Raw genomic sequence first — 25,849 nt, 5'->3', positions numbered from 1 at the left:
TGCCCCCGTGGATAAGAATTAGGTTCTGTCTACTGTGCGATTTGGACAGCAGAAGTGAGGCAGGGGTGATCTTTCTGCTGCATTGGCTGTTGCTGCTATAAGCCCAGTAGTTGAGACACGGGGTTTTTCAAAAGCTGAGTATCAGGGTCCAGTCTCTGACCCTGTGGGGCTCTTTTATTTCTGGATTATGTTATAGCTGTGTGTTCTTTAACTCAGCAGTTCCAGGGAACCCTGCTTCCCTACCTTCCTGCTTGGGGCAGAGCCAGCTTCCCTTCCTCAGGGCCAGCTCTATGGATTTGTTCTAAGAGTCTATCTTAGACCATTCCTTTAGTCCCTCCAATGATTTTGTAAGCATCTAATTTCTCATATATTATTTTTTTGTCTGTAAAAAAGCTAGGTTTTTCTATTTTCTGCAACCTTGCCTGATAGAGTCCCATGTTTGAAGATTACATGCACTTTTCAGGAAATCATCCTTCTTTTGATAACATTTCAAAATGTTTCCCAGAAGAAAGCCTCCAGAATGAGAACTGATGACTTTGAGTCCTACAGCAGAGCCTTCAACATTGGCTCTCCTGAGATGCATCAACGGATCAACGATCCTCCTCAACAGTCCCAGGCCCAATGCCTACGTTTTAGGGTCCAAATCCTTCAGTCTGTCAGGAATGCGCTCCAAGCACCTCCAGGGTATGGAACCTTGGACAAGATGCTGGGGAGAAACCTAAGGGAAGTAGCTTGTAAAGGTCTCTACTTCTGAATACAGGTCAACATTCCTTTTCAAAGGTATAATTCAAATAATCTGTTTTCAGGGTCTCCCTCATAGTCCAGGCACATAGCTGATTCCATTCCTGTCCTAGAATTTTTAGCTCCAAAAATTAAATCAAGGCTGAGACGGTGCACTTTTATTTCTGGAGAATAATTTGATTATGACATGCCCTTTGGAAGCAAAGAGGGGTTCGTCATCCACATATAGGGTGAAATAATTTGGCCGATACGGGAAAACTGACTTGGGTGTCTGCTCGAGAATTCACACTGGGGGCATTTTCTTTCCTCTTTCTCGCTGCCTTGGTATTTTCTGCTGCTTTTCATTTGAAAAATAGGAGTTTAAAAATGCTCTGATATACAGGCATTTTTGCTTTTAAAGATTAGGTTGACATCTTTTCTATCCCTTTCGACACACATGCGGCTGCCATGAGTTGGAGTCGACTCAATGGTAACTGGTTGGTTTATAGGGAGGAATTAATTTCAATGGCAAAGTTAGTTAGGATATCATCTAGCCTTTTAGGAGTGGTCAGTTCTGGGCATCTTTTTCAAACCATGTGTCCTTCTAAAGGGAGTGTCTCCTCTTTGAAAATCACTACCCCAGGGAGCCACAGGTACCTGGGAGTGTGCTGTATCCCTTAGCTCTTAAGGTGACCAAAAGGTTGAGGTTTGCTGCTGTGAAACACAGTGATTCTCAAACCTCTTAGAGCTAAAAGTCTCTCTCTGCAGGCCCGTTAGAGTCTACGGAAAAATTTTGAAAAAACTCAGGCTGCCATCCAGCCCTGGGGCCAAGATTTTCCGGCATACTGTGTGTGTCATTTGTTTGCTTGTAACTTACTTACTTACTTATTTTCACACATGCCTTTGTGCCAACTTTTGAAAAATTCAAAATTCAATCCGTCTTCTAACTTTTTTGTTTCTACCATATCCAGGTGCAGGTCTTCCTGGCTTGCTCACTACCCTGGTGGAAATGACCGGATATTTGGGCCTGGCATCAAGATCCTAGACCCAGTAGGAAGGATAACATCTTTCCAAATGAATTACCTGTTCTCTGCTGGGCTGCTGGGTTCTTTGCCAGGAGTGCTTTGGCATTTTTGAGGAGATCAGAAAATGAATGTATCGCTTAGAACTATGGCTCTTCTCTTTTTCTACTTCACCTAATGGTTCATTTTTTGCACATGTGTTAGCCATGTAAGAATCCTTGTGCAAGGTGACATTTAACCTCTTCCAGGGTGCAGAAATACAGGACATATGTTATGCAAGGACAGACATAAAGTATGGGGGACGCATATGGGAAGTCGTATTGTGTGGTGGCTATGGGGATGGGCTCTGGAGCTGGGCAGACAAATTACGTAGCTGTACTGTGCCTAGGTTTCCTCATCTATACAATGGAATAATAATAGTACCTACCTGACTGGAGACTGTGCAAATTCAATTAAATGATACACATAAAAAGACTACAGGGCCTGGTTTATAGTGAGCAGTCCGTAACTCTTAGCTACTTATGATTAGTATAAAGAGCGAATGAGGAGATTCAGGTAAAGCAATTTCGTTTTTACAGTGAACGGTCTAAATTCTTATAGTTGTTTCCTAGATGATCATTTTCTCTTAAGGAAGCTTATATTTGTTGATGTTTTTGACATATGCACTTCTGGAAGAAATGTATATTTTTAAAAAAGTACATTTTTGAAAAAATGAAGTAGACCTCCCCCCACCAAATAATCTGTTTTGGAATGTTTATACCTGTTTATGAGGGGTTAGCAACCTTTCTTTTCCTATTGCTCTAGGTAATTGTTATAGATTGAATTGTGTCCCCTAAAAAGATATGTTGAAGTCCTAACCCCTGTACTTGTGAATGTGACTTTGTCAGTTAAGTCATACTGAAATAAGGTGGGTCCTAGTTCTAATCCCTTCTGAGTGGTGTCTTATAAAAGGGGAGAAGAGAGACAGAGGCAGTCACACACAGGGGAAGATGCCATGTGAAGATACATTTACAAGAACCACAGGGATACCAAGATTTCTTACAGAAACTAGAAGCTAGGAGAGAGGCATGGGACAGCTTCTCTCTCAGAGCCCTCGGAAGGAATCAACATGGCTGATACCCTGATTTGGACTTCTAGGTTCCAGAACTGTGAGATAATAAATTTCTACTCTTTAAAGCCACTCATGCTGTGGTATTTTGTCATGGCAGACCTAGGAAATTAAGACAATAATTTACAAACATGACATTCTAAAGGTATTAAGTTAGAACTGCAAGTCATGTCTCTGTGGTTTAAAAAAATCGGCAGCGTTCTCATTTCATGACTAGTAGGAAAACCTCTCACCTTTTTCTTCACAACTGTAAAAGTGTCTGTGCCTAGAATCTCACAAGAGATCTATTAATACAAAACTTGAAATAAATTAAGAATCTATGAGTTGGAACCAACGTACCTAAGAACAACAGCATCGCATCCATATGGGAAAAGTATTCACAGTTGGAGGGAGAGATAAGTTGGTAACCTCAAATGCCCAATTCTTAATCACAGGCTGATTGTCAAATTAATAATTGAGTTTGGTGTAAGAAATATTTTTTATGAGAAAAATTAAATGGAATAATCCAACCCAGGGAGGGGAAAAAAAAAATGTGCAAGCACCTGGAATCCTATAAAACTAGATGATCAAACATTTGTTTATGAAAAGGAAAAACAAAAAAAGATAAGGGCCTTGCCACCAATGCAAACATCAAGTTTGAATGTAAGGTAATCAAAAATTCAAATTAGGTAGGATATCTCTGTTTTCAAATGAACCATTAAAAAATCCCATTTCGAGCTTTTGTAGCAAACAATGACCAATCCTGAGGAGAAAAAAAATCTTCTTGGCTTCAAATTAGCATGATGTATTTAAGGAATTAAGGTTCATTTTCAAATTACAACTTTTCAGATTGTAACAGATTTTATCCAGACATTTTTAAATTATAACTCTCGTTAACGAAACCTTTCATTTGTAATTAGAGGGACGTTTTAGGGGAATAAGAAAGAAACATTTTTCACAAAACCTAAAAGTATATTCAAGATTATTTGGAATTTTGAGGCAGGGTAAAGCATTATTGAATATTTGCGCATAGTATCGTTCACACGAGCATATGGATGTAACCGCACGTCATGTATACAACTCTGTGGGAGGCACCACATTCTAACTCAGAATTTGGGGACATTTGGTGGGACTAGAAGAATTTATACAATTTGGAGACATTTCTGAACATAAGCATGTGCTTCATCATATGAAATCGCCAAACTGTTCTGCTGGACATCCCATTGTTTCTATGGCATATTGAGGAGCTACGAAATCAGGAACAAATCCAACTTCTCAACAGTGCTATGGACTAAAAGAAACCTGTGCTCAGATGAATTCTAACCCACAGCCAGGCTTCTTACTGAGTTTCTAAGGACAGACGCGAAGAAAATTACAGACATAGTCATTGTTGAGTTTAAAGTCAACAATATACTATTCATAAAAAGGTAGAATTTAGAAATAAAGACCCCTTTAGCAGTCATTTGTTACTTTAACACATTCCAAGCAGTCTTACTTTGTAAATTCCCAAACGCATTGCCATGGACTTGATCCTCACTCATAGCGACCCTACAGGACAGAGAACTGCCCCATAGTGTTTCCAAGGCTATAACCTTTACAGGAGCAGACTGCCACATCTTTCTCCTGTGGGGTGGCTGGTGGGCTCGAGCCACCAACCTTTTCGGTTAGCAGCTGAGCGCTTAATCACTGCACCACCAGGGCACCTTACTTTGCAAACTAGGTAATAAAAAATAATAAGATAGAAAATATTTTAGTGCATTTACGAATTCCATTGATATGTAGGAAACTGAAAAATTATGGGATGACATATTCCCTTTGCTTTAAGAGGAAAACAAAGCTTGTATTCACCCTAATCCACCTGAGAGACTTACGTCATATCCACTGTTACGGATTCCACGCCGGGGTCGCTCGCGTGTCACCAGAAGGTCCATTTCGGTTTCCCCTGGACTCGGGCTGTTCAGAGACTGCCGGCTTCGGTAGACAGAGTTCTTCATCTGTTGCCTGAAGAAAAATCAACTGTTATGATGCAGCAAATGCCCTGACAGATGGAATTCTCCACTGATCCAAACTACAGGCAACCAATGAAGGGTTTGGATCTGCCTCACGAATCTCAGAATTGATGGTATCTGTTCCCCGGCCATAAGGGGTGGAAGAAAGAGTTGAATAAAGGTTTTGCTCCCCCGCCTCCAGGTGCTGTAACCATTTGGCTGAGTTGTAAATGCTTTTTCATATGAAAACTAACTATAATCAATTGCAACACTGCAACCTAATCTAAAATTCTGCTGATGAAAAGGTCAGTGGCTTTCCTCGACCCTCTAGAACGGCTAACACCTGAAGCACTAACTTGCCTTTGTTGACTCAGCAGCCTCCTGTTCCTTTTAATTCTTCTGAGTTCATGTGCGGGGTTCTATGATGTGTTAATAAACTGTGCTGCTAATGGGCTGTTTAATATTGTGACTGTTAACAGACTTTCTTTTCTACCTCATCACAGAGGCTTCCCTTCTGAGCTAAGGATCCATAAACCACATGGGGGCTTCCTTCCTTCCTTTTTCCCTCTCTTCCTCCCTTCCTTCCTTTTTTCCTTCCTCTAATATTTAGAGTGCCTACTATATGCCAGGCACTGTGGAAGATCCACGACTGAACAAGACAGCAGCGGCCCCTGTCCTCCTGGAGCTTACATTCTAATGAAGGAAGACAACACAATAATTTCAGAGTGATAAGTGCTATTAAGAAAAACTAAGGATGAACAAGGCAATCCAAAAATGGACAAAGGACTTGAATAGACGTTCTCCAAAGAAGATATAAAAATAACCAATAAGAACATGAAAAGATGCTCAACATCATTAGTCATTGGGGCTAATGCAAATCAAAACCACAATGAGGTTCCACTTCACACTCTCTAGGATGGGTATTATTGAAAAGGAAAAAATGGAAAATAACAAGTGTCGGCAAGGATGTGGAAGAACTGGAACCTTTGTCCATTGCTGGAGAAAGGTAAAATGGTATAGCCGCTTTGGAAAACACTTTAGTGGTTCCTCAAAAAGTTAAACACAGAGTTACCATATGGCCCAGGAATTCCACTCCTAGGCATATACCTAAAAGACATGAAAGCAGAGACTCAAACAGGTACTTGTACACCAGTGTTCACTGTAGCATTATTCATTATAGCCAAAAGGTGGAAACAACCCAAGCGTTCATCAACAGATGAATGGATAAACGAAATACAGTATATACATACAAAAAAAAAAAAAAATACATACAGTGTGATATTATTCAGCCATAAAGAGAAATGAAGTTCTGATACATGCTAAGACATAGATGAACCCTGAAAACATTACGCTAAGTCAGTCAGTCAGACAGAAAAGGACAAATATCGTATGATCTCATTTATATGAACTATCTAGAATCAACAAAATGCATAGAGACAGAAAGTAGATTACTGGTTACCGTGAGCTGAAGGGAGGGAGACGGGGAGCTATTACTTACTGGACACAGATTTTCTCTTTGGGAGATGAAGAAGTTTTGAAAACAAATAGTGTAATGGTTGCACAGCATGGTGATTGTGATTACTGCTACCCCATTGTACACTTGAAAATAGTTAAAATGGCAAACTTTATGTTGTGTGTATTTTATCACAATTAAAAAAAAAAAATCTAAGAAGACATGACAGAGGGTGATTAGAATGAGAAATAACTTTAGATAGTATGGTCAGGAAAGGTCTCTCTGGGGAGGTGATGTTTAAGTCGAGACCTAAGCAGAGCCAGCCATGTGCCGATCCAGTCACAGAGCACTTCAGTTTCAGGGAGTGGTACATTCAGAGGCTCCACTCAGCTACCCCTAGAAAATTCATACATTTGTCACCATTGTCTTGTTTTCATTTGTCATTAAAACCAGTTACTGTTGAGTCAATTCCAACTCACGGCGACCCTATGTGTGTCAGAGAAGAACTGTGCTCCACAGGGTTCTCAATGGCTGATTTTTTTTGAAGATTGCCAGGCCTTTCTTCCAAGGTGCCTTTGAATGGACTCAAATCTCCAACCTTTCAGTTAGCTGCTGAGTGCAGTAACCGTTTGCATTATCAGGGACTCCTCACTTGTCATTAAAGGGACCTTTTGAGGAAGAAAGAAATAACAATATGATGGGGGTTGTGGCTTCTCTTTTCTTCTTTCACAAAAAGCAACAGGTAATGTCCTCTGTCCTTTTACTAGTGGGGAGTGATGCCCAATGGGGACAGGTGACTCTCACATTATCCTGCAGAGTGGCAAAGTTGGGATAAAATCACTGCTACTTGCCTCTCATCCAACAATAAGACTCTCTCTGTAAACAAACAACTTACGTTTTCAGAGCATCTATCTTCAGAGAACTCCTCAAACACCACCTTTTTAATGTCTCAGTTCTAAAGATTCTACCTGTTCATGGCTTGAAGAGGTTACATGGTTATTTTTCCTGTGAGTAGTCAAGGGTCGGCAGTTTGAATCCACCAGGTGCTCCTTGGAAACTCTATGGGGCAGTTCTATTCTGTCCTACAGGGTTGCTATGAGTCGGAATCGACTCGACAGCACTGGGTGAGTCAGAAGCCTGGAAGATGTACGTACATTTTAACGATCACACAAGGTAGTCACGGCATGAAGAACAGACAACAGAACTTCCAAAGCAGAGGACTACCCTTATAACGAGCCTTAGAAATAAAACAGGAACTATTAGATCTACTCCCTCAGCATGAGGAGCTTACACCTATTTAGAGAACATCTGTGGTCTTTGCCCGGCACCTATGACAAACTTCTTGTGGTAAGAATATCCTGATGTTCCTTGGAGGCTACCCTTCCTGCACAGGTAGGCAAGTGGCTTAAGCTGGACCAATCAAAGCATCATATCCCTATGGCCACAGTGATTGGTCAGGGGGTGAGCACATGACCCAAGTTGGTTCAATGAGACTCAGTGTATAGGCTTTTGCTAGGGCAACCAGGAAATAGGTCCTCTTGGCATTGAGTTTTTCTAAGACAGGATATAAGCCTGAGCTGTTGGCAGCCAGTTTGCCACCATGAGGTAAGAGCCTGTCTGAACATGGGGCCAGCAAAGAGTGAACAGAGAACAACGTCAAAAATGGGAGACACTGTCGGACCTTTGGCACCAGCCATGCCTACAGTCATAACCGCTCAATAATGTTCAACCAGAAATTCCCTTTTTATTTAGCCAATTTGCGCCCGATTTCCATCATTTGCAGCCAAAAGAATCCTGACTAATGTAGGAGCTTATAACCTAGTGTTACAGACTATGCTCAATAGTTACCTGCAAGTAGAGCCTTCCTTTAGGAAGGGAACACAACCACAGGAAGCTCATGAAATAGAATCTGTTCTGAGCGAATCGCACTTTAAGGCAGATCCCAAAGAATTGTCATCCTTGACCTAATTACAAATCATCTTCTGAAAAAAGCAGACTTCGCCACTGTTTTAAGGCTGCCAATTAGCCTATTTAGAAAAGATTTACTGATAAGGGTGGTGGGGAAGTAAAATGCTAGGATGAGCAATTGATATTTAAATAGGTTATTCTGTAAGTATTAGAAATAAAACAGTGAGATTGTAAACCCTTTCAGGAACCACGAATGTGGGTGAGAGCTGAGACACTGGAGCGCACACCTGTCTACTCTTCCCCAGAGGCACATGACACACAACTTACAGATGCTGTTTAACACGGATGTCAGCTGACCAGATCACCAGTGGGTGCTGGTATGTGAGCATCTACTTAGCTATTAGGCTCTCTGGAAGAAAAGATAGCTTATTTTAATTAAGTAGAGTTTTATTAGGCGTATTCACTTCTTGTTGGTATTTTGCTGTATCTAAAAAAGTTAATAAAGTTTGAAACATGCAGTGCTTGCTTTGGCAGCACATATACTAAAATTAGAACGATATAGAGAAGATCACCATGGCCCCTGTGCAAGGAGGACATGCAAAATTGGTGAAGTGTTCCATATTTTATTTTTAACAAAAATTTGAAACACACAAACAAGATTTTTTTTACCTCTGAAAATCTTGGTGGGCGAATAATGACAAGTTTTACTTAAGTTTTCCAGATCTTTTTCATCCCAGTCTAGTTTAAGAGGAGTCCCTTGTTGGTGCAAGTGGTTAATGCGCTTGGCTGTCAGCTGAGAAGTGGGAGGTTTGAGCTCACTCAAAGCAGTCACAAAAGAAGGCCTGGTGATCTACTGAAAAATCAGCCACCGAGAACCTTACGGAGCACGTTCTACTGTGACACGCGTGGGGTCTCCATGAGCTGGAACTGACTCGACAGCAATTGAAAGAAATAGTTTAAAAAAGTAGTTCTCAAGCTGTATCCTATGGAACCCCAGGCTTCCCTAGAGATGCCCTGGAGCCACGGAGAAGGATGAAGGGGAGGCCTTGCTTCTACCAGAGCAACTCCGTTTTTATGTTACTGTTTTAGGCTGGGTACTCCCTGAAGCAGGCCCTGAGATGATTTGAGTGCGAGTGGTTTATTTGGGAGGGGACTCCCAGGAGCACCCGTTGGAGAGTGTGGAAATAGGAGAAGGAAAGTATTATGGACTGAATTGTGTCACCTCAAAAGATATGCTGAAGTCCTAACCCTTGTATCTGTGAACGTGACCTTGTTTGGAAGTAGGGTCTCTGAAGATGTTATCAGTTAGCATGAGATCATAACGGGAGTGGGTGTGTGTGGGGGTCCTAACCCAATCTCAGTGACATCCTTATAAAATAGAAGAAGAGACACAGGGATAGACAGAGGGAAGATACCCATGTGATGACTGTTATTACTGCAGCTACAAGCTAAAAAATGCCCGGGGCTACCAGAAGCTGAAAGAGACAAGAAATGACCATTCCCTAGAGCCTTCAGGGAGAACGTGGCCCTGCTGACATCACCGTGAATTCAGAATACAGAGTCACTATACAAAAAGAATTGGTCCCATACAACCATTACAGTAGGTAGTATATGATCAAGAACCATTGGTACTGAAGGAAGAGGTCTGAGGTGCACTGAAGGCATTGGCAAAAACCAAGGCTCCAGGAATTGACAGAACATCAACTGAGATGTTTCAACAAACGGATGCAGGGCTGGAAGGGCTTACTCGTCTATGTCAAGAAATTTGGAAGACAGCTACCTGGCCAACTGACTGGAAGAGATCCATATTTGTGCCCATTCCAAAAGAAAGGTGATTCAACAGAATGTGGAAATTATGGAACAATATCATTAATACCACATGCAAGCAAAATTTTGCTGAAGATCATTTAAAAGCAGTTGCAGCAGTACATTGATAGGGAACTGCCAGAAATTCAAGCAGGATTCAGAAGAGGATGTGGAAGAAGGGATATCATTGCTGATGTCAGAGGGGTCCTGGCTGAAAGCAGAGAATACCAGAAGGATGTTTACCTGTGTTTTATTGACTATGCACAGGCATTCAACTGTGTGGATCATAACAAATTATGGATAACACCATGAAGAATGGGAATTCCAGAACACTTAATTGTGCTCATGAGTAACCTGTACTTAGACCAAGAGGCAGCTGTTCAAACAGAACAAGGGGATACTGAGCGGTCTAAAATCAGGAAAGGTGTGCATCAAGGTTATACCCTTTCACCATACTTATTCAATCTGTATGCTGAGCAAATAATCTGATAAGCTGGATTATATGAAGAAGAACGGGGTATCAGGATTGGAAGAAGACTCATTAACAACCTGTGATATGCAGATGACACAACCTTGCTTGCTGAAAGTCAAGGGGACTTGAAGCACTTACTGATGAACATCAAAACTATAGCCTTCAGTATGGATTACAACTCAACATAAAGAAAACAAAAATCCTCACAGCTGGACCAATGAGCAATATCATGCTAAATGGAGAAAAGACTGAAGTTGTCAAGGATTTCATTTTACTTGGATCCATAATCAACAACCATGGAAACAGCAGTCAAGAAATCAAATGACCCGTTGCACTGGGAAAATCTGCTGCAAAAAATCTCTTTAAAGTGTTAAAAAGCAAAGATGTCACTTTAAGGACTAAGTGCGCCTGACCCACGCCACAGTGTTTTCAGTCTCCTCATATGCATGTGAAGCTGGACAATGAATAAGGAAAACGGAAGAAGAATCGATGCCTTTGAATTATGGTGTTGGCCAAGAATATTGAATATACCACAGACTGCGAAAAGAATGAACAAATCTGTCTTGGAAGAAGCACAGCCAGAGTGCTCATTAGTATTGAGGATGGCAAGACTTTGTCTCACATACATTGAACATGTTACCAGGAGGGACCAGTCCCTGGAGAAGGACATAAAACTTGGAAAAGTAGAGCATCAGCAAAAAAGAGGAAGACCCTCAACGAAATGGACTAATGAAGTGGCTGCGGTAATGGGCTCAAGCATCAGAACAACTGTGAGGATGGCACAGGACCAGGTAGTATTTCATTCTATTGTACACAAAGTTGATATGAGTTGGAACTGACTGAATCGCACCCAACAGCAGCCTCCAGAGCTGTCATCTGAGGCTTTCCACTGGGGCCTCCTTCTACCCAGTCTGCCCTGGCCCTAGGCTTGACTCCAAACTCTTAGCTTTGTGAAGCTGGCATTAAATTTATGTTGTTTAAAGCCACCCAATTGTGGTGCTTTGTCACAGCAGCCCTAGGAGAACTAATTGAGAAGAGAAGGAAGCCAGTAAGGAGCATGATAGGTGGCTGATGAGTGCTGTGGGCAACTGGAGCTCCAAGCCGCTGGGGAAGTTTTGGGAGACAGTGTAGCTCACACCTCAGAGTTCCTCTGCCAGGGGTATTTATTCACCAGTTCCCACCTGCCATTCACTGAGGATGCTCCAGAGGTCATTTTAGCTCCCCGGCACTTCCCATCAGCCACTGACGGGGAAAGTCTTCAAGTGGTAGGTGCAGGTATCTTCAGTAAGTAGGAGGCTGCTAGCCTTTCAGGAGCAGTGACAGGCAAGCAGATAAATGGGGCCACTGACAGCGTCTGCCTCAGGTATGTTACATACCTTGTGTCGCTGCTTAAGGGTTTATAGCATAAAAATAGGAGTGTTCTTCTGATTAATAAAAATGAAAAGCTGTGGAAACTATTTAATAAGGTTTAGTGATGAGTTCCCCCATGTGTCTGTCTGTTATACTGTGGGGTCTTGTGTGTTGCTGTGATGCTGGAAGCTATGCCACCGGTATTCAGATACCAGTAGGGTCACCCATGGAGGACAGGTTTCAGCTGAGCTCCCAGACTAAGACAGACTAGGAAGAAGGACCTGGCAGTCTACTTTTGAAAAGCATTAGCCAGTGAAAACCTTATGAATAGCAGCAAAACATCGTCTGATAAAGCGCTGGAAGATCAGCCCCCCAGGTTGGAAGGCACTCAAAAGATGACTGGGGAAGAGCTGTCTCCTCAAAGTAGAGTCGACCTTAAAAACATGGATGGAGTAAAGCATTCAGATCCTTAATTTGCTGATGTGGCACGACTCAAAATGAGAAGAAACAGCTGCAAACATTCATTAATGATTGGAACCTGGACTGTACGAAGTATGAATCTAGGAAAAATGGAAATCATCAAAAATGAAATGGAACACATAAATATCAACATCCTAGCCATTGGTGAGCTGAAATGTACTAGTATTGGCCATTTTGAATTGGACAATCATAGTCTACTCTTCTGGGAATGACAACTTGAAGAGGAATGGTGTTGCATTCATCGTCAAAAAGAACATTTCAAGATCTATCCTGAAGTATAATGCTGTCACCGATAGGATACTATCCATACGCCTGCAAGGAAGACCAGTTAATACGACTATTATTCAAATTTGTGCACCAACCACAAAGGCCAAAGATGAAGAAATAGAAGATTTTTATCAGCTGCTGCAGTCTGAAATTGATTGAACATGCAATCAGGATGCATTGATAATTACTAGTGATTGCAATGTGAAAGTTGGAAACGAAGAAGTAGTACGGCCTTGCCGATAGAAACAATGCCCGAGATCGAATGACAGAATTTTGCAAGACCAACGACTTCGTCACTGCAAATACCTTCTTTCACCAACATAAACAGTGACTATTATTATTATTTTTTTAATACACATGGACCTCGCCAGATGGAACACACAGGAATCAAACTGACTACATCTGTGGAAAGAGACGATGGAAAAGCTCAATATCATCAGTCAGAACAAGGCCAGGGGCTGACTGTGGAACAGACCATCAATTGCTCATATGCAAGTTAAAGCTGAAACTGAAGAAAATCAGAACAAGTCCATGAGAGCCAAAATATGACCTTGAGTATATCCCACCTGAATTTAGAGACCATCTGAAGAATAGATTTGACGCATTGAACACTAGTGACCGAAGACCAGACGAGCTGTGGAATGACATCAAGGACATCATCCATGAAGAAAGCAAGAGGTCATTGAAAAGACAGGAAAGAAAGAAAAGACAGGAAAGAAAGAAAAGACAGGAAAGAAAGAAAAGACCAAGATGGATATCAGAGGAGGCTCTGAAACTTGCTCTAGAACATCGAGAAGCTAAAGCAAAAGGAAGAAATGATGAAGTAAAAGAACTGAACAGATTTCAAAGGGCGGCTCAAGAAGGCAAAGTAAAGTATTATAATAACATGTGCAAAGAGCTGGAGATACAAAACCAAAAGGGAATAACATGCTCGGCATTTCTCAAGCTGAAAGAACTAAAGAAAAAACTCAAGCCTTGAGTTGTAATAGTGAAGGATTCTATGGGGAAAATATTAAACTATGCAGGAAGCACCAAAAGAAGATGGAAGGAATGCACAGAGTCATTATACCAAAAAGCATTAGTCAATGTTCAACCATTTCAAGTGGTAGCATATGATCAGGAACCGATGGTACTGAAGGAGGAAGTCCAAGCTGCTCTGAAGGCATCAGCGAAAAACAAAGCTCCGGGATTTGATGGAATATCAATTGAGGTGTTTCAACAAATGGATACAGCACTGGAGGTACTCACTCATCTATGCCCAGAAATATGGAAGACAGCTTCCTGGCCAACTGACTGGAAGAGATCCATATTTATGCCTATTCCCAAGAAAGGTGATCCAACTGAATGTGGAAATTATAGAACAATATCATTAATATCACATGCAAGCAAAATTTTGCTGAAGATCATTCAAAAACAGCCGCAGCAGTATATTGACAGGGAACTGCCAGAAATTCAGGCTGGTTTCAGAAGAGGACGTGGATCCAGGGATATCATTGCTGATGTCAGATGGATCCTGGCTGAAAGCAGAGAATACCAGAAGGATGTTTACCTGTGTTTCATTGACTACGCAAAGGCATTTGACTGTGTGGGTCATAACAAATTCTGGATAACACCGTAAAGAATGGGAATTCCAGAACACTTAATTGTACTCATGAGAAACCTTTACATAGATCAAAAGGCAATTGTTCAGACAGAACAAGGGGATACTGATTGGTTTAAAGTCAGGAAAGGCATGCGTCAGGGTTGTGTCCTTTCACCATACCTATTCAATCTGTACGCTGAGCAAATAATCTGAGAAGATGGACTATATGAAGAAGAATAGGGCATCAGGATTGGAGGAAGACTCACTAACAACCTGCATTATGCAGATGACACAACCTTGCTTGCCGAAAATGAAGAGGACTTGAAGCACTTACTAATGAAGATCTGGGACCACAGCTTTCAGAATGGACTGCACCTTAGCATAAAAAAACCAAAATTCTCACAACTGGACCAGTAAGCAACATCATGACAAATGGAGAAAAGATTGAAGTTGTCAGGGATTTCGTTTTACTTGGATCCACAATCAACAGCCATGGAAGCAGCAGTCAAGAAATCAAAAGACGCATTGCATTCGGTAAATCTGCTGCAAAGGACCTCTTTAAAGTGTTGAAGAGTAAAGATATCACCCTGAAGACTAAGGTGCGCCTGACCCAAGTCATGGTATTTTTGATCGCATCATATGCATGTGAAAGCTGGACAATGAATAAGGAAGACCAAAAAATTGACACCTTTGAATTGTGGTGTTGGCGAAGAATATTGTATATACCATGGACTGCCAAAAGAATGAACAAATCTGTCTGAGAAGAAGTACAACCAGAATGCTTCTTAGAAGGAAGGATGCCGAGACTGCGTCTTACGTACTTTGGCTATGTTGTCAGGAGGGATTAGTCCCTGGAGAAGGACATCATGCTTGGCAGAGTACAGGCTTAGCAGAAAAGAGCAGGACCCTCAACGAGATGGACTGACACAGTGGCAGCAACAATGAGCTCAAGCATAACAACGATTGTAAGGATGAGGCAGGACTGTGGGCAGTGTTTCATTCTGTTTTGCATAGGGTCGCTATGGGTTGGAACCGATTCAATGGCACCTAACAACAACAACAAGAAGTGAGGAGTTGAAATTTGAAGTCTCAACTTTGTCTTTGATTTGCCTTAATTTGGTTCTTAGGGTGAAATTCTGATTAGCGATGCTACCTCTAGACAAAAGAATAATTCGCTCACTTGGGCCTTGCTGTGGCTAGGTCATTCAGAGCAGAACCTCTGGATATTTGAACTGTGACTAGCAATTAACAGGTAACTGTGACTTGTGATAACAGGTAACAAACTGTAGGTGTTCTCTGGAGTAAAGAGGACAGTGTACAGAGAAAAACACCCTGAGTTTACTGAGTTACTGTCATTCTCTTTCCTTTGTCAGTCTTTCTCTCTCTGTCCCCACCATTTCCTAATCCTACCTCAAGCTGATTGTGGTTATCTATCTTCTTCCCTTAACTGGTCAAAAAAAAATTTTTTTTTTAATTGTTTTTTGTGTTTTAGAGCTATTAAATTTTTTTTTTTTCAACAGACACTTACTCATAATTAAGGGGACACTTGTGATTCTCTGGTAGAATTCTCACCTTCCATGTGGGAGACCCAGGTTCAGTTCCTGGCCAGTATACTTCGTGGGTGGCCAGCACCCATCTGTCAGTGTGTTGCTACGATGCTGAACAGGTTTCAGTGGAGCTTCCAGACTAAGATGGCACTAGGAACAAAGGCCTGATGATCTACTTCTGAAATCAGCCAATGAAAACCCTATGGCAATAAAAAGGGCCTTAGGAATCTGGCCTGACCCTATGCTAGGCAGTGGGGATACATCACCACTGAAGAGAGTTTTGTTCTTCATTCTTATGAAAGTCTTAACTAAAATTTTAATTTATTTCTCAAATAACTTCCAAACTAAGTTCTTTTTATTTGTATATGATCACTGATTTATTTTCCTGAGTGCCAGCAGGAAACCCATAGAAAACAACTCTTCACCCCAGTCTACCAATGAGGTAAAAAGTCCCAAATTGCAAAATAAAAGCTAGAGAAGCCACCAGCTTTGCTATGAAATCCCTAGCTTTTCTTTACTGCAGTTAGAACATGTTGACACATATACCATGAACCCTGTCATGGTGTAATTTTCTATCAATGGCTTGTCACGCCAACCTAGCCTAATTAGAAGCATGGTGAACTGAGCACGGGTTTAGACTGCTCTCCTTTCTTTATTGAAAATAAAGTTCTGTTGATTTGAATTCATAAAATTTAGCCTCACCTCCCAGCTTAATTTTGTGCCGTCAATCCAAGCCTGTCACATGTTCATTTTTTAGTTTTAGTAAATACCCAGGAACTGCCCTACTCCCCTCAGTCTGTGTACAATGCATCTGCCAAGGCTGTGTGCCAGGCTGGAGTCTCAGCACTGCTCAGAGCCAAGAGGCTGTCACTAAGAAGGACGTATATTTGAAAGAGGTGGTTTTAAGCCCTGAGAATGCTTTTGAGAAAGTGCTTCACGGTAGGGAGAAAAGGAAGAAAGGTGGGCATGTTTAGCTTTGCAAACTTATACCCCTTTAGTATGTGAGTCCTGCCTCTGCTTAGTTAACAACAAAGTTTGGAAGGATTCCAAATTAAGCACCTGGCCTAACCCCTCCTCCCTAGGCCAGTCCAATCCCCCCTTTAAAAATTTTTAGTGTGATAGAATATATATAAAAAAATATTTGCTGCTTTAATTATTTTGATGTGTATAACTCAATGACACCAATTATATTAATATTCACCATGTTGTATAACTGTCACCACTGTCTACTTCCAAATGTTTTTCATCACCCTACACAGAAACCCAGTACAGGCAGTCCCCAGGTTATAAACACATTCAATTCCTAAATCTGTCTTTAAATCGAATTTGTATATAAGTAGAAGCAATTAGGTATGGTTTGTATCTAATGTCAGTCAAATGTTTGTCTTAGTATATACTGTACATTTCTATGTATAAAAAACATTAAAGAAACACTTCCAGATACACTAAAACATCTTTAACATAATAATACAGAAATACTAATAACAATGTTTTGATGTGCATTGCAAAGTAGCGCCCGTTTGTTACTACAAACCATTGTATATACCTCAAATTTTTAATATAATAGGCTTTACAGGGGTTGGTTCATAACTACAGGTTGTACGTAAGTTGGAGTTTCATAACCTGGGAACTGCCTCTACCCGTGAAGCAATAACTCCTCTTATCTTCCTCTCCTCAGCCCCTGGTAACCACTAATAAACTTTTGTCTGTATGCATTTACCTAGTCTGGATATTTCATATATGTGAGATCATATAATATTTGTCCTTTTGTGCCTGACTTATTTCACTCAGAATGTTTTCAAGGTTCATCTATGTCTTAGCATGCATTAGAACTTCATTTCTCTTTATGGTTTAATAATATTCCACTGTGTGGTACACTACCATTTGTTTTTCCATTCGGCTGTGGATATGCATTTCAGTTGTTTTCAGTTTTTGGCTATCGTGAATAACGCCGCAACGAACGCTGATGCACAAGTACCTGCTTGAGTCCCGGCTTTCAGTGCTTTTGGGTGTATACCTAGGAGCGGAATTGTTGAGTCATATGGTAATTTCGGGAGTCCCCGGGTGACGCAAATGGTTAAGCGCTTGGCTACCAGCCCAAATATTCGCACTTTGAACCCACCCAGAGGTGCCTCAGAAGACAGTCCTAGTGATCTGCTCCTGAAGGTCACAGCCTTGAAAACTCTACGGAGCACAGTGCTACTCTGCCCACGCGCGGTCGCCACGAGTGGGAATCGACTCGACGGCAACAACAACAACAACATGGTAATTTTCTGTTTAACTTTTTGAAGAACAGGTTCCCCTTTTAAGCTGTCACAGAAGCTCACATTTTTCCATCATACGCCCACTGCACCTGTGATTAACAAACCTTTGGGGTGATGATTATCTTTCTCTTCCATCAGACCTTAAGCCCCACAAGAGCACAAATCTGTCTTGTCCACTATAAATGTTGAATGAACAAATGAGAAAAAGCACACACAGCCATGAGAGAACTCGGCATCTTGCTCAGTGCCTAATACATAGTAGGTGACAATTAATGTTGAGTAAGTGCACGAACTGTGAGTTAAAGAAACGATCGAGCATGGAGCTCTGAGTAGCTGTGCAGTACACACTCACTAAGGCCGAAGGAAATGCTAAGGCATGCAATTTGCTTTTCTTATGTAAGAACCACTGAAATAATTGAAAAATACAATGCCCCTTGATCTGGAATTTGCATAAAACCTGGGTAAGTGATAATTATATCTTCGCCCAGCCCCAAAACAGCTACTGGGTTAAAGGAAAAAAAAAAAGCTAAAGTACAATCATGGTTGTTTGCCCAAATATTTTTTTCTAATGGTTTCAATTCTTTTCTCTCCCAGACTCATTATGGAGCATATGCTTTCACGGATGAGCAGCCTGCAAAGATTACAGTCCTAGGGTAACAGATCACAGACTGTATTGCCCGAGGCATCCTCTGCCCCCCTCCCACCAGCAATACCACAAACATTGCAAGAATCTCTTGGATACCATACCTGTTTTTAGACTCCGTGAATGGGGCACAGAGTTCTGGGTCTGGATCCAAGATGTGGTCAATTTCCTTTTGGGGTTTTTCATACATCTTTTTTCTTTCAGTCAGACCCTTGTTCGTCTCCACTGGAGGGAAATCATAATATCCCTTCCTTTTGGCTTTGAGGCGCAGCTTGTTCCGATAGTGCTCAATGTCTGATTTCTGCTTCAGAGCTTTGTTCACCTGGGGAGAGAGACTGTCTCAGGCACGTACATACCTGGCCCAGCAGTGCTAACAGGTATAGAGCTTTCATCAGAGGGTTGCAGTCCTGCAAAAGCCATCCTAGGCTTCACCTCTTGTCAGCTAGACCAACCCGTGCCCCTTTCCAAGGCCAGCCCACAAGTAATGTGGAGCCTGGCACTCACCTAAGTCACCAGACATCTTCTACCTGAGTATCCTTCTCCCCATTTGCCCTGGCTCTGCTAAAGGCTAGACCTGGCTTCAAGCTCTTAGCTTTGTGGCATTGGTCTTAACCTCACCTACGCCCTTTTGGGTCCCTGCCTATGCCTTTTTGTTTCCCTGTTTGGGAACCTCTGCCTTGACACACAAGCTAGCTCTTGATACCCCTACTCTAGCTCCAGCCAAAGGTTATCTTTCCCTTCTATCAGACCTTAAGCACCACAAGATGGCCTTCCCTGCCCATTTAGCTGGTGCCCAGCTGGATAAGACAGCCCATTCCTTAAAGAGTTGAGTTGAGATGAATGGGACAAGAAGGGAGTAAGAACACCCTGCTTTGGCGGTCTCTCCAGACTATCAACTTGCATTTGAGAACTTATTTTTGTAGATCCATGTCTTTCTTGAGAGACAAGTAATTTTGAAAGCTTGCATGATCATCAATACCAATCAGGTCCTGTTCAACAGGGCAAAGCCTGATCTGGGCTTTCAGAAAGGAACAAGGCAAAATGTACCCCATGATGTGTCAAAGATACAAGTAGATGACTCTGTTGTAAAAATAACAAATGCTGAGAATGTTATATCCATAAATGGAGCTGCATGGTGAAATCTGCCTGGTACTTATGGGAACCATTGGTGCTCCATGTAGTCAGGCTTAATTAATTGCTAGGGCTACTAACCAAAAAGTCAGCAGCTTGAATCCACCAACCACTTCTTGGAAACTCTATGGGGCAGTTCTACTCTGTCCTATAGGGTTTCTATGAGTCGGAATTGACTCAACAGCAATGGGTTTGGTTTTTGATTGGTATAGTAGTGTAGAGAGCATTTTCACAGCTGTAATTTTAAGGGACACTCATCAAAAGTCTGGTAAGTGTGGATATTACTTCCAACTGACAGGTGAGAAAGCTGAGGCCCAAAAAGGCTAAGCTAGTAAACTGCAGAACTGGGGCACCAGTTATCTGATAAAGACTAACAGAGTGTAGCAATGTGCCAGGCACCATGTGTTTTATGTGTACGAACTCATCTTAATCTTCACAACAACCATAAGGCAGGTCACTATTACTCCCCGTTTTACAGATGAGGAGATTAAGGAACCTTCTCAAAGCCTCACAGATAACCAGAAGTGGAACGAGGATTTGACTCTGGGCAGCCAGAGTCCAGCTGTGTACTATTGCAACGCCCCTTAGGATCAGAACACAGCAAGTGGGGAAGACCCAAAGTCAAAGCCCTTGGACTGGCAGGTTCTGCCCAGGGAGGGGCTAGGGACTGGGGTTGGCATGGGCTCACCAGAATTGGGCCTTTCAATTTGGAACATGACCAAGACAGTAGTTCCCTGGCAGTATATCCAAGCTGGCTGCAGAGGTGGCAAAAATACAGAGGCCCAGGCTATATCCTGAACCTATTGAATCAGAATCTTCAAACATGGGGCCTGGGCATCTGAATTTCTGAAAAGCCCTGGAGCTGATTCTGATCCACTACCTGGGTTGCATCTTTGGTGCAGAGTGCTAGTTTCCAAACTGTGTTCCATGGATTCGTGGTTTTTTTGGAAGGTCACTGCTCCTGAGACTCTTATGAGAGCTATGGGTCTTTTCCCCCATAAGCCAATATACAGCAATTTTCATACAAGTTCAGCAACTCCAGGGACCCAGGTTAAGAACTCTTTCCCTAGCTTTCCAGGAGGATTTTCAGGGGTCAGGGAAGTGTGGGAGCAGCAAAAAGATGATGCTGGGCTGCTGGATCTGGGCTCCAACAGCCAGCCCATGTCCCTGATGCATGTTCCATATTGGATTTCCACACAACAGCTTGTTCGAAGGAAGGCTTTGGCGTAGAGAAGGTGTGAGGTCTGCTGGTCTAGGGGATCAGAAACTTGGGGCCCAATGTCCCAATTAGTTAGAACTGGGCTCTGGGAAGAAAAAGAGGCAGGACTATGGGCCTGAGGTGGGCACATAAGAAATATATGGGTGATGGTGGTGCCCCCTGGAGACCAATGACAGAAGAGACATTGCTTGCAGGTCCCCAGGACCATGGCAGTGGAGCTTCCTCACTAGCCCATGCCAAGGGCTGAGAGCTGGGGACCGAGGCGTACAACGTAAAGTTGCAGGATTCTAAAATATATATCAGTTTGGTTAAAAGCTTGAAGAAAATGTGCAAAAATGAAAACAGAGGATATGGTAAGGGAGGGTGAAATTATAGTGATTTTTCTGTTATTGTGTGAACTTTCTGTTATATTTGATACTGTTTTTGTATTTTCTTTAAAATATCTTTTTGAAAAGATTTTCATGTAATCCACAAAAGATAAATTTATGGCTTCTGAGCTGTGATTTCTTCACTTAAACCAGACACTCAGAAGAACAGAAAGAAAATTATAAGACAATCTGCCTCGAGCTCCACAGAGGCAGCCAATAACAGAGAACAGTCTGGGGCTCTTTTCCAATGCAAATGCCAGCAATATCCATTCCTTTAACTACCAAAATACAGCTAGTATCCATTTCTGGACAAGAAACATGTTCATCTGTTCTCCTTCTGTGACAGGGTGATGGGCCTGGCAGAAAAAGGGGATCGGTAAGTTGAATTTAGCAAGATTTGGAATCTGTCCCCACGGCATCCACATCATTAAGGTGTGATGATAAGATCCAGGCATGGTGGCTATTACCTGGGCCCGTAACTGGGCTGAAGGTCCTCATCAAGAGCAGTTCTCAGCCTCTTAGTGGAAGCGCAGAGGCCTCTAATCGGGCTTGTGTATCTGGTGGTAGAGCCGGGCCCAAGGAAAGATTCAGAGGCTGTGACTGGCTCTGGGAAGACATCCAGTTTCCATCGGGTTATAGACTCAAGTGGCATAAAGGGGTTGGTCAATGAGTCTTTGCTCCCTGGCTGTCTAATTGATGATAGTAATAAGTAACACATAGAGTGTTTATTGTGAGCTAGGCACTGTTCTAAGTGCTTTAAACACATTAACTCATTTGAATTCTCACAGAAGCCCCATTTTACAGATGAAAAAACTGAGGCACAGAGAGATTTAGGCTAGCTCAGTCCTTCTGCCCAGGAAATAAGAGGTGCTTCCTGAGTCAGGTTTGTGAAATGCTTTTGTAAGTGGCCTGGATGGTAGAATGAGGGCAAGCACCTGACATGAGTTCACCATGCTACCATGCCCATTTGTATAGGGCTGTGGTAAGCTCCTTGAGGTGCTGGGGTAAAAGGCTTTAAAACTTCGGAAATCTCTCACTTTTTTCAGGTAACAATAGCAGGTATATACAAACGAAATGAACAACAAATCTGCCAACTTAACAAAAAAATATAGGAAAGTGTGTGTGTGTATGTGTGTACATGTGCACATATGTGATATAAACACTCTTATCAGCTTCCATATGTGTGTTGTTCTTAAAGGTTCCCAAGCATTTTCAGCCCACTGACCATTCTGCTGCAGAAGATGGAAGAATGGCAGATAATTTTTACCCAACTTGCTCTTCCTTTAAATTACAAACACTATCTATCTAATACCTGTTTTTCTTTGGTAGACGCTATCAGTTTTTTTTAAAACTCTTGGGTAAGTTAATTAACATTAGATACACAACGCAATCTTAGAAGCAGACAATGGGTTATTTCAAGCTTGTTCAAAGGAGTAAAAGTTGTTTCAGAGCTTATAATATGGGCTACATCCCTGTCCATATGACAATATCTTCTCTGGCTCCCTCTCAATTCAAGCTTCTCCCATTCCCACTAGGAAATAGGGTTTTTTTTCCTTATGTTAATTATCTCATACCCCAGTAGGGTGAATTCTAAATCATCATCTCTGAGTTACCAAAAAAGCAGAATGGACACAGAGACACATTCTGGGGAAGACAGACACCTTGTGAGAACCTTCTTCTACAAGCCAAGGAACCAAGGAACACTCAAGCTACCAACAGGGAAGGAATCAACACAGCTGAGAGCCTGATTTGGACTTCTGGCCTCCAAAACTGTGAGGAAAATAAATTCCTGCCCTTGAAGACCACCCATTTGTGTTACTGCAGCACTAGGTACCTAAGGCAGGAGTGTCACCAAGAAAGGCAAGTCTTTATGTGCAGGTGGAGAACATAGAACTTCTGATGTTTCTCTTCATAGCTACAGTTTTTAAAAAGTTTCCTCTGGGTTTTCTAATAATGGTAGAAAATACCCTGAAAATATCCCCTAACAAATTCCTTTTGGGTGATCTGAGTCCTGATTCATTCTGCAGAGCCCTGGTGCTTACACGAAGTATGTCTGACAGACCCAATCTCCACCCAACTACTCCGAGGTGTTGCTCCGAGGTGCTCATTCACTGAGATCTGGCTGGACTCACTCCCGCTCTGGGGCCTCAGCTCCTTACCTCACCATTGAGGGCTGCTGACTCCTGGCTCCTGTCTGAGGCTGGGTGTACCACAGGAAGGGCAGTGGGCTTTATTGCAATGAGCTGCACTGAGCCAGAAGACGAGTCAAAGGGATCCGCAGCCGCTTTGCCAGAGCTATCAAAAAGAACTGCTCCCTCCTCTTCATCACTCGCTGGCACTAGAGCACAACATAAACACATTGATTTTATGATTTAGGGTTGCTGCACCGCACTGGGAGAATTTATGAAACGCTCATAGCTTAAGATATTGCTTTACTCAAAAACAACCTCGGAACAACAGTATCTCGTTCAGTGCCAAGGGACACCACTGCTCATGGATTTCTTTTAAATTCAAGACCTACACTAGGTATAGGAGCCCTGGTGGTGCAAATGGTTCCATGCTCTGCTGCTAAATGAAAGGACGGCTGTTCAAACCCACCCAGGGACTCCATGGGAGAAAGGCCTGCGATCTGCTTCTGTAAATATTACAGCCAAGAAAACCCCATGGGGCAGTTTTACTCTGTCACATGGAGTAGCCATGAGTCAAAATTGACTTGATGGCACCCAACAACATACTAGCTACACCTCAGCTGCGTTATTGGTAGGTTGGAAAGAAATGATAAAGGTTTGAATTTAAACAGTAAAAATGATTCTTCGAAAACTGCAACCATATGCACTAAAAAAAAAAGTAAATAAGGAAAGAAAAAGAAAGAGAGAAAGAAGGAAGGAAAGAAAAGAAAAAGAACAACCATTTCTCTATGTTTGACCAAGAGGTGGGAAAGGTTCAATTTGGTCAGATCGAGCAACTATTTTAAAAATATGACATTCAGTTCTCCGCCACCAAAGCTACCAATGTTAAGGTAACACGTCTTCTTTAGTCAACTGGCCACATTACTCACTGATGACACTTCATTCTTTTTCTTTCTAAAGGCTGCTTCTCCAGTGATTTGAGTTTTGGTTTCTTCCATTTGTCTAAAACAAAAGAAAGCTAAGAAATAACCACCAGAGAAACTAATTTAAAGTTACAGACAACTCCCCTAATTAAATGGAGTGATTTCTACCTACGCTCTGTTAAATTAATTCCCCCCTCTGACAGGTAATTCTGCTGTGATTGCTGAGAGACACCAGTCTGCCTTGTGCACCCATAACTAAACTGACAAGAGAAGTTCCCGGGGCCCATGGTATCGTGCTGATTTACTTGTTCCTAAAGTGTATTCCCATTAAGTAACTATAAGAATGACAGCTTATTGAGCATGGCTCAGCAAGAGATAAATTAAGCCTATTCAAACAACTAAACAGTAAACAATTTAGGAGCAAAATCGGTGTTACAGAAAATCTGATTGTACTAGAAGTGTGTTTATCTTTCCTCCTGTCTGCCCAAGAGATTGAGATGTTATTTCAATTATTGAGTAAAGTAATAAACACATAGTTGTATCATTTTGTCACTTATCATAATCACAGAAAATTTGTCAAATTAAGTCAAGTAAATTGTTACTTTAGAGTGTGAAAGAAAAACCTCTGAGTCTAACAATGTATTGTAATTGGAGATTTTTTGAGTTCTGTGGGCTTATTTGCAAATAGCAGGCCACCAAGAAGCCAACTGCAGAGGAAAATCTCTATTCCGATGTGTTGCCAGATGTATATATATTTTTAGAATATAGTTTTTCTGGACGTCCCTTGCCTGGCCACCATCGCCTCCCACCTGGAAAATTGCTACAAAAGCCATCTCTAGTAGCCAGCCTCCAAAATGGCTCCCAATACTTCTTGCCTCCTGATATTGTCATCCTCCCACAATGAGCAGGACTGACCTGTATAAAAAAAAAAAAAAATTTTTTTTTTGTATAGCCAATATAAAATTGCAGAAATGACAATGTGTTGCTTCCAAGGCCAGGTAATAAAAGACATTGTGGCTTCTATCTTGCTCTCTCTTAGAGCAATCACTAGGGGAAAAGCCAGCTGCCATGTTATGAGGACACTCAAGCAGCCCTATGGAGAGGTCCATGTGGCAAGGAACTGAGGCCTCCTGCCAACAGCCATATGAGTGAGCCATTTTGGAAGTGGATCATCAAGTCCTAGTCAAGCCTTTTGATGACTACAACCTCAGGCCAACATCTTGACTGCAACCTCATGGGAGACCCTGAGCCAGAACCACCCAGCCAAGCCATTCTTGAATTCTTGATCCACAGACGTTATATACAATAATAAATGCTTATTGTTGCTTTAGCTTACTAAGTATTAGGAGCTCTGATGATGCAATGGTTAAGTACGCAGCTGCTAACCAAAATGCTGGCGGTTCAAACCCACCCAACAGCCTCATGGGAGAAAAACCTGGTGATCTGCTTTCCATAAAGATTACAGCTTAGAAAACCTTATGAGGTAGTTC

At 41.9% G+C, this 25,849-nt stretch overlaps 1 protein-coding gene and 1 non-coding gene across 3 annotated transcripts in view; one reads left to right on the top strand and one right to left on the bottom strand.

The window, feature by feature from the left end:
- The window catches only part of KIAA1549L (KIAA1549 like), a 326,239-nt gene that overhangs the window by 44,546 nt on the left and 255,844 nt on the right, over window positions 1–25,849 (bottom strand). For both annotated transcript variants that reach the window (XM_049890866.1, XM_049890867.1), the window contains exons 14-16: window positions 23,467–23,645; window positions 18,694–18,911; window positions 4,701–4,830 (exon numbers count right to left, since the gene is read on the bottom strand). In XM_049890866.1, the coding sequence (XP_049746823.1) occupies window positions 4,701–4,830; window positions 18,694–18,911; window positions 23,467–23,645 (527 nt within the window). The remainder of the gene's footprint in view (window positions 1–4,700; window positions 4,831–18,693; window positions 18,912–23,466; window positions 23,646–25,849) is intronic.
- LOC126081312 (U6 spliceosomal RNA) lies at window positions 8,697–8,804 on the top strand. Its single transcript, XR_007518358.1, has one exon. It is a non-coding gene; the product is annotated as a U6 spliceosomal RNA (small nuclear RNA).

The sequence above is a fragment of the Elephas maximus genome, chromosome 7, assembly GCF_024166365.1.
Source record: "Elephas maximus indicus isolate mEleMax1 chromosome 7, mEleMax1 primary haplotype, whole genome shotgun sequence".
Lineage (NCBI taxonomy): Eukaryota > Metazoa > Chordata > Mammalia > Proboscidea > Elephantidae > Elephas > Elephas maximus.
The sequence above is the reverse complement of the archived record's forward strand: the minus strand, read 5'-3'. Positions and strand labels throughout refer to the sequence as shown.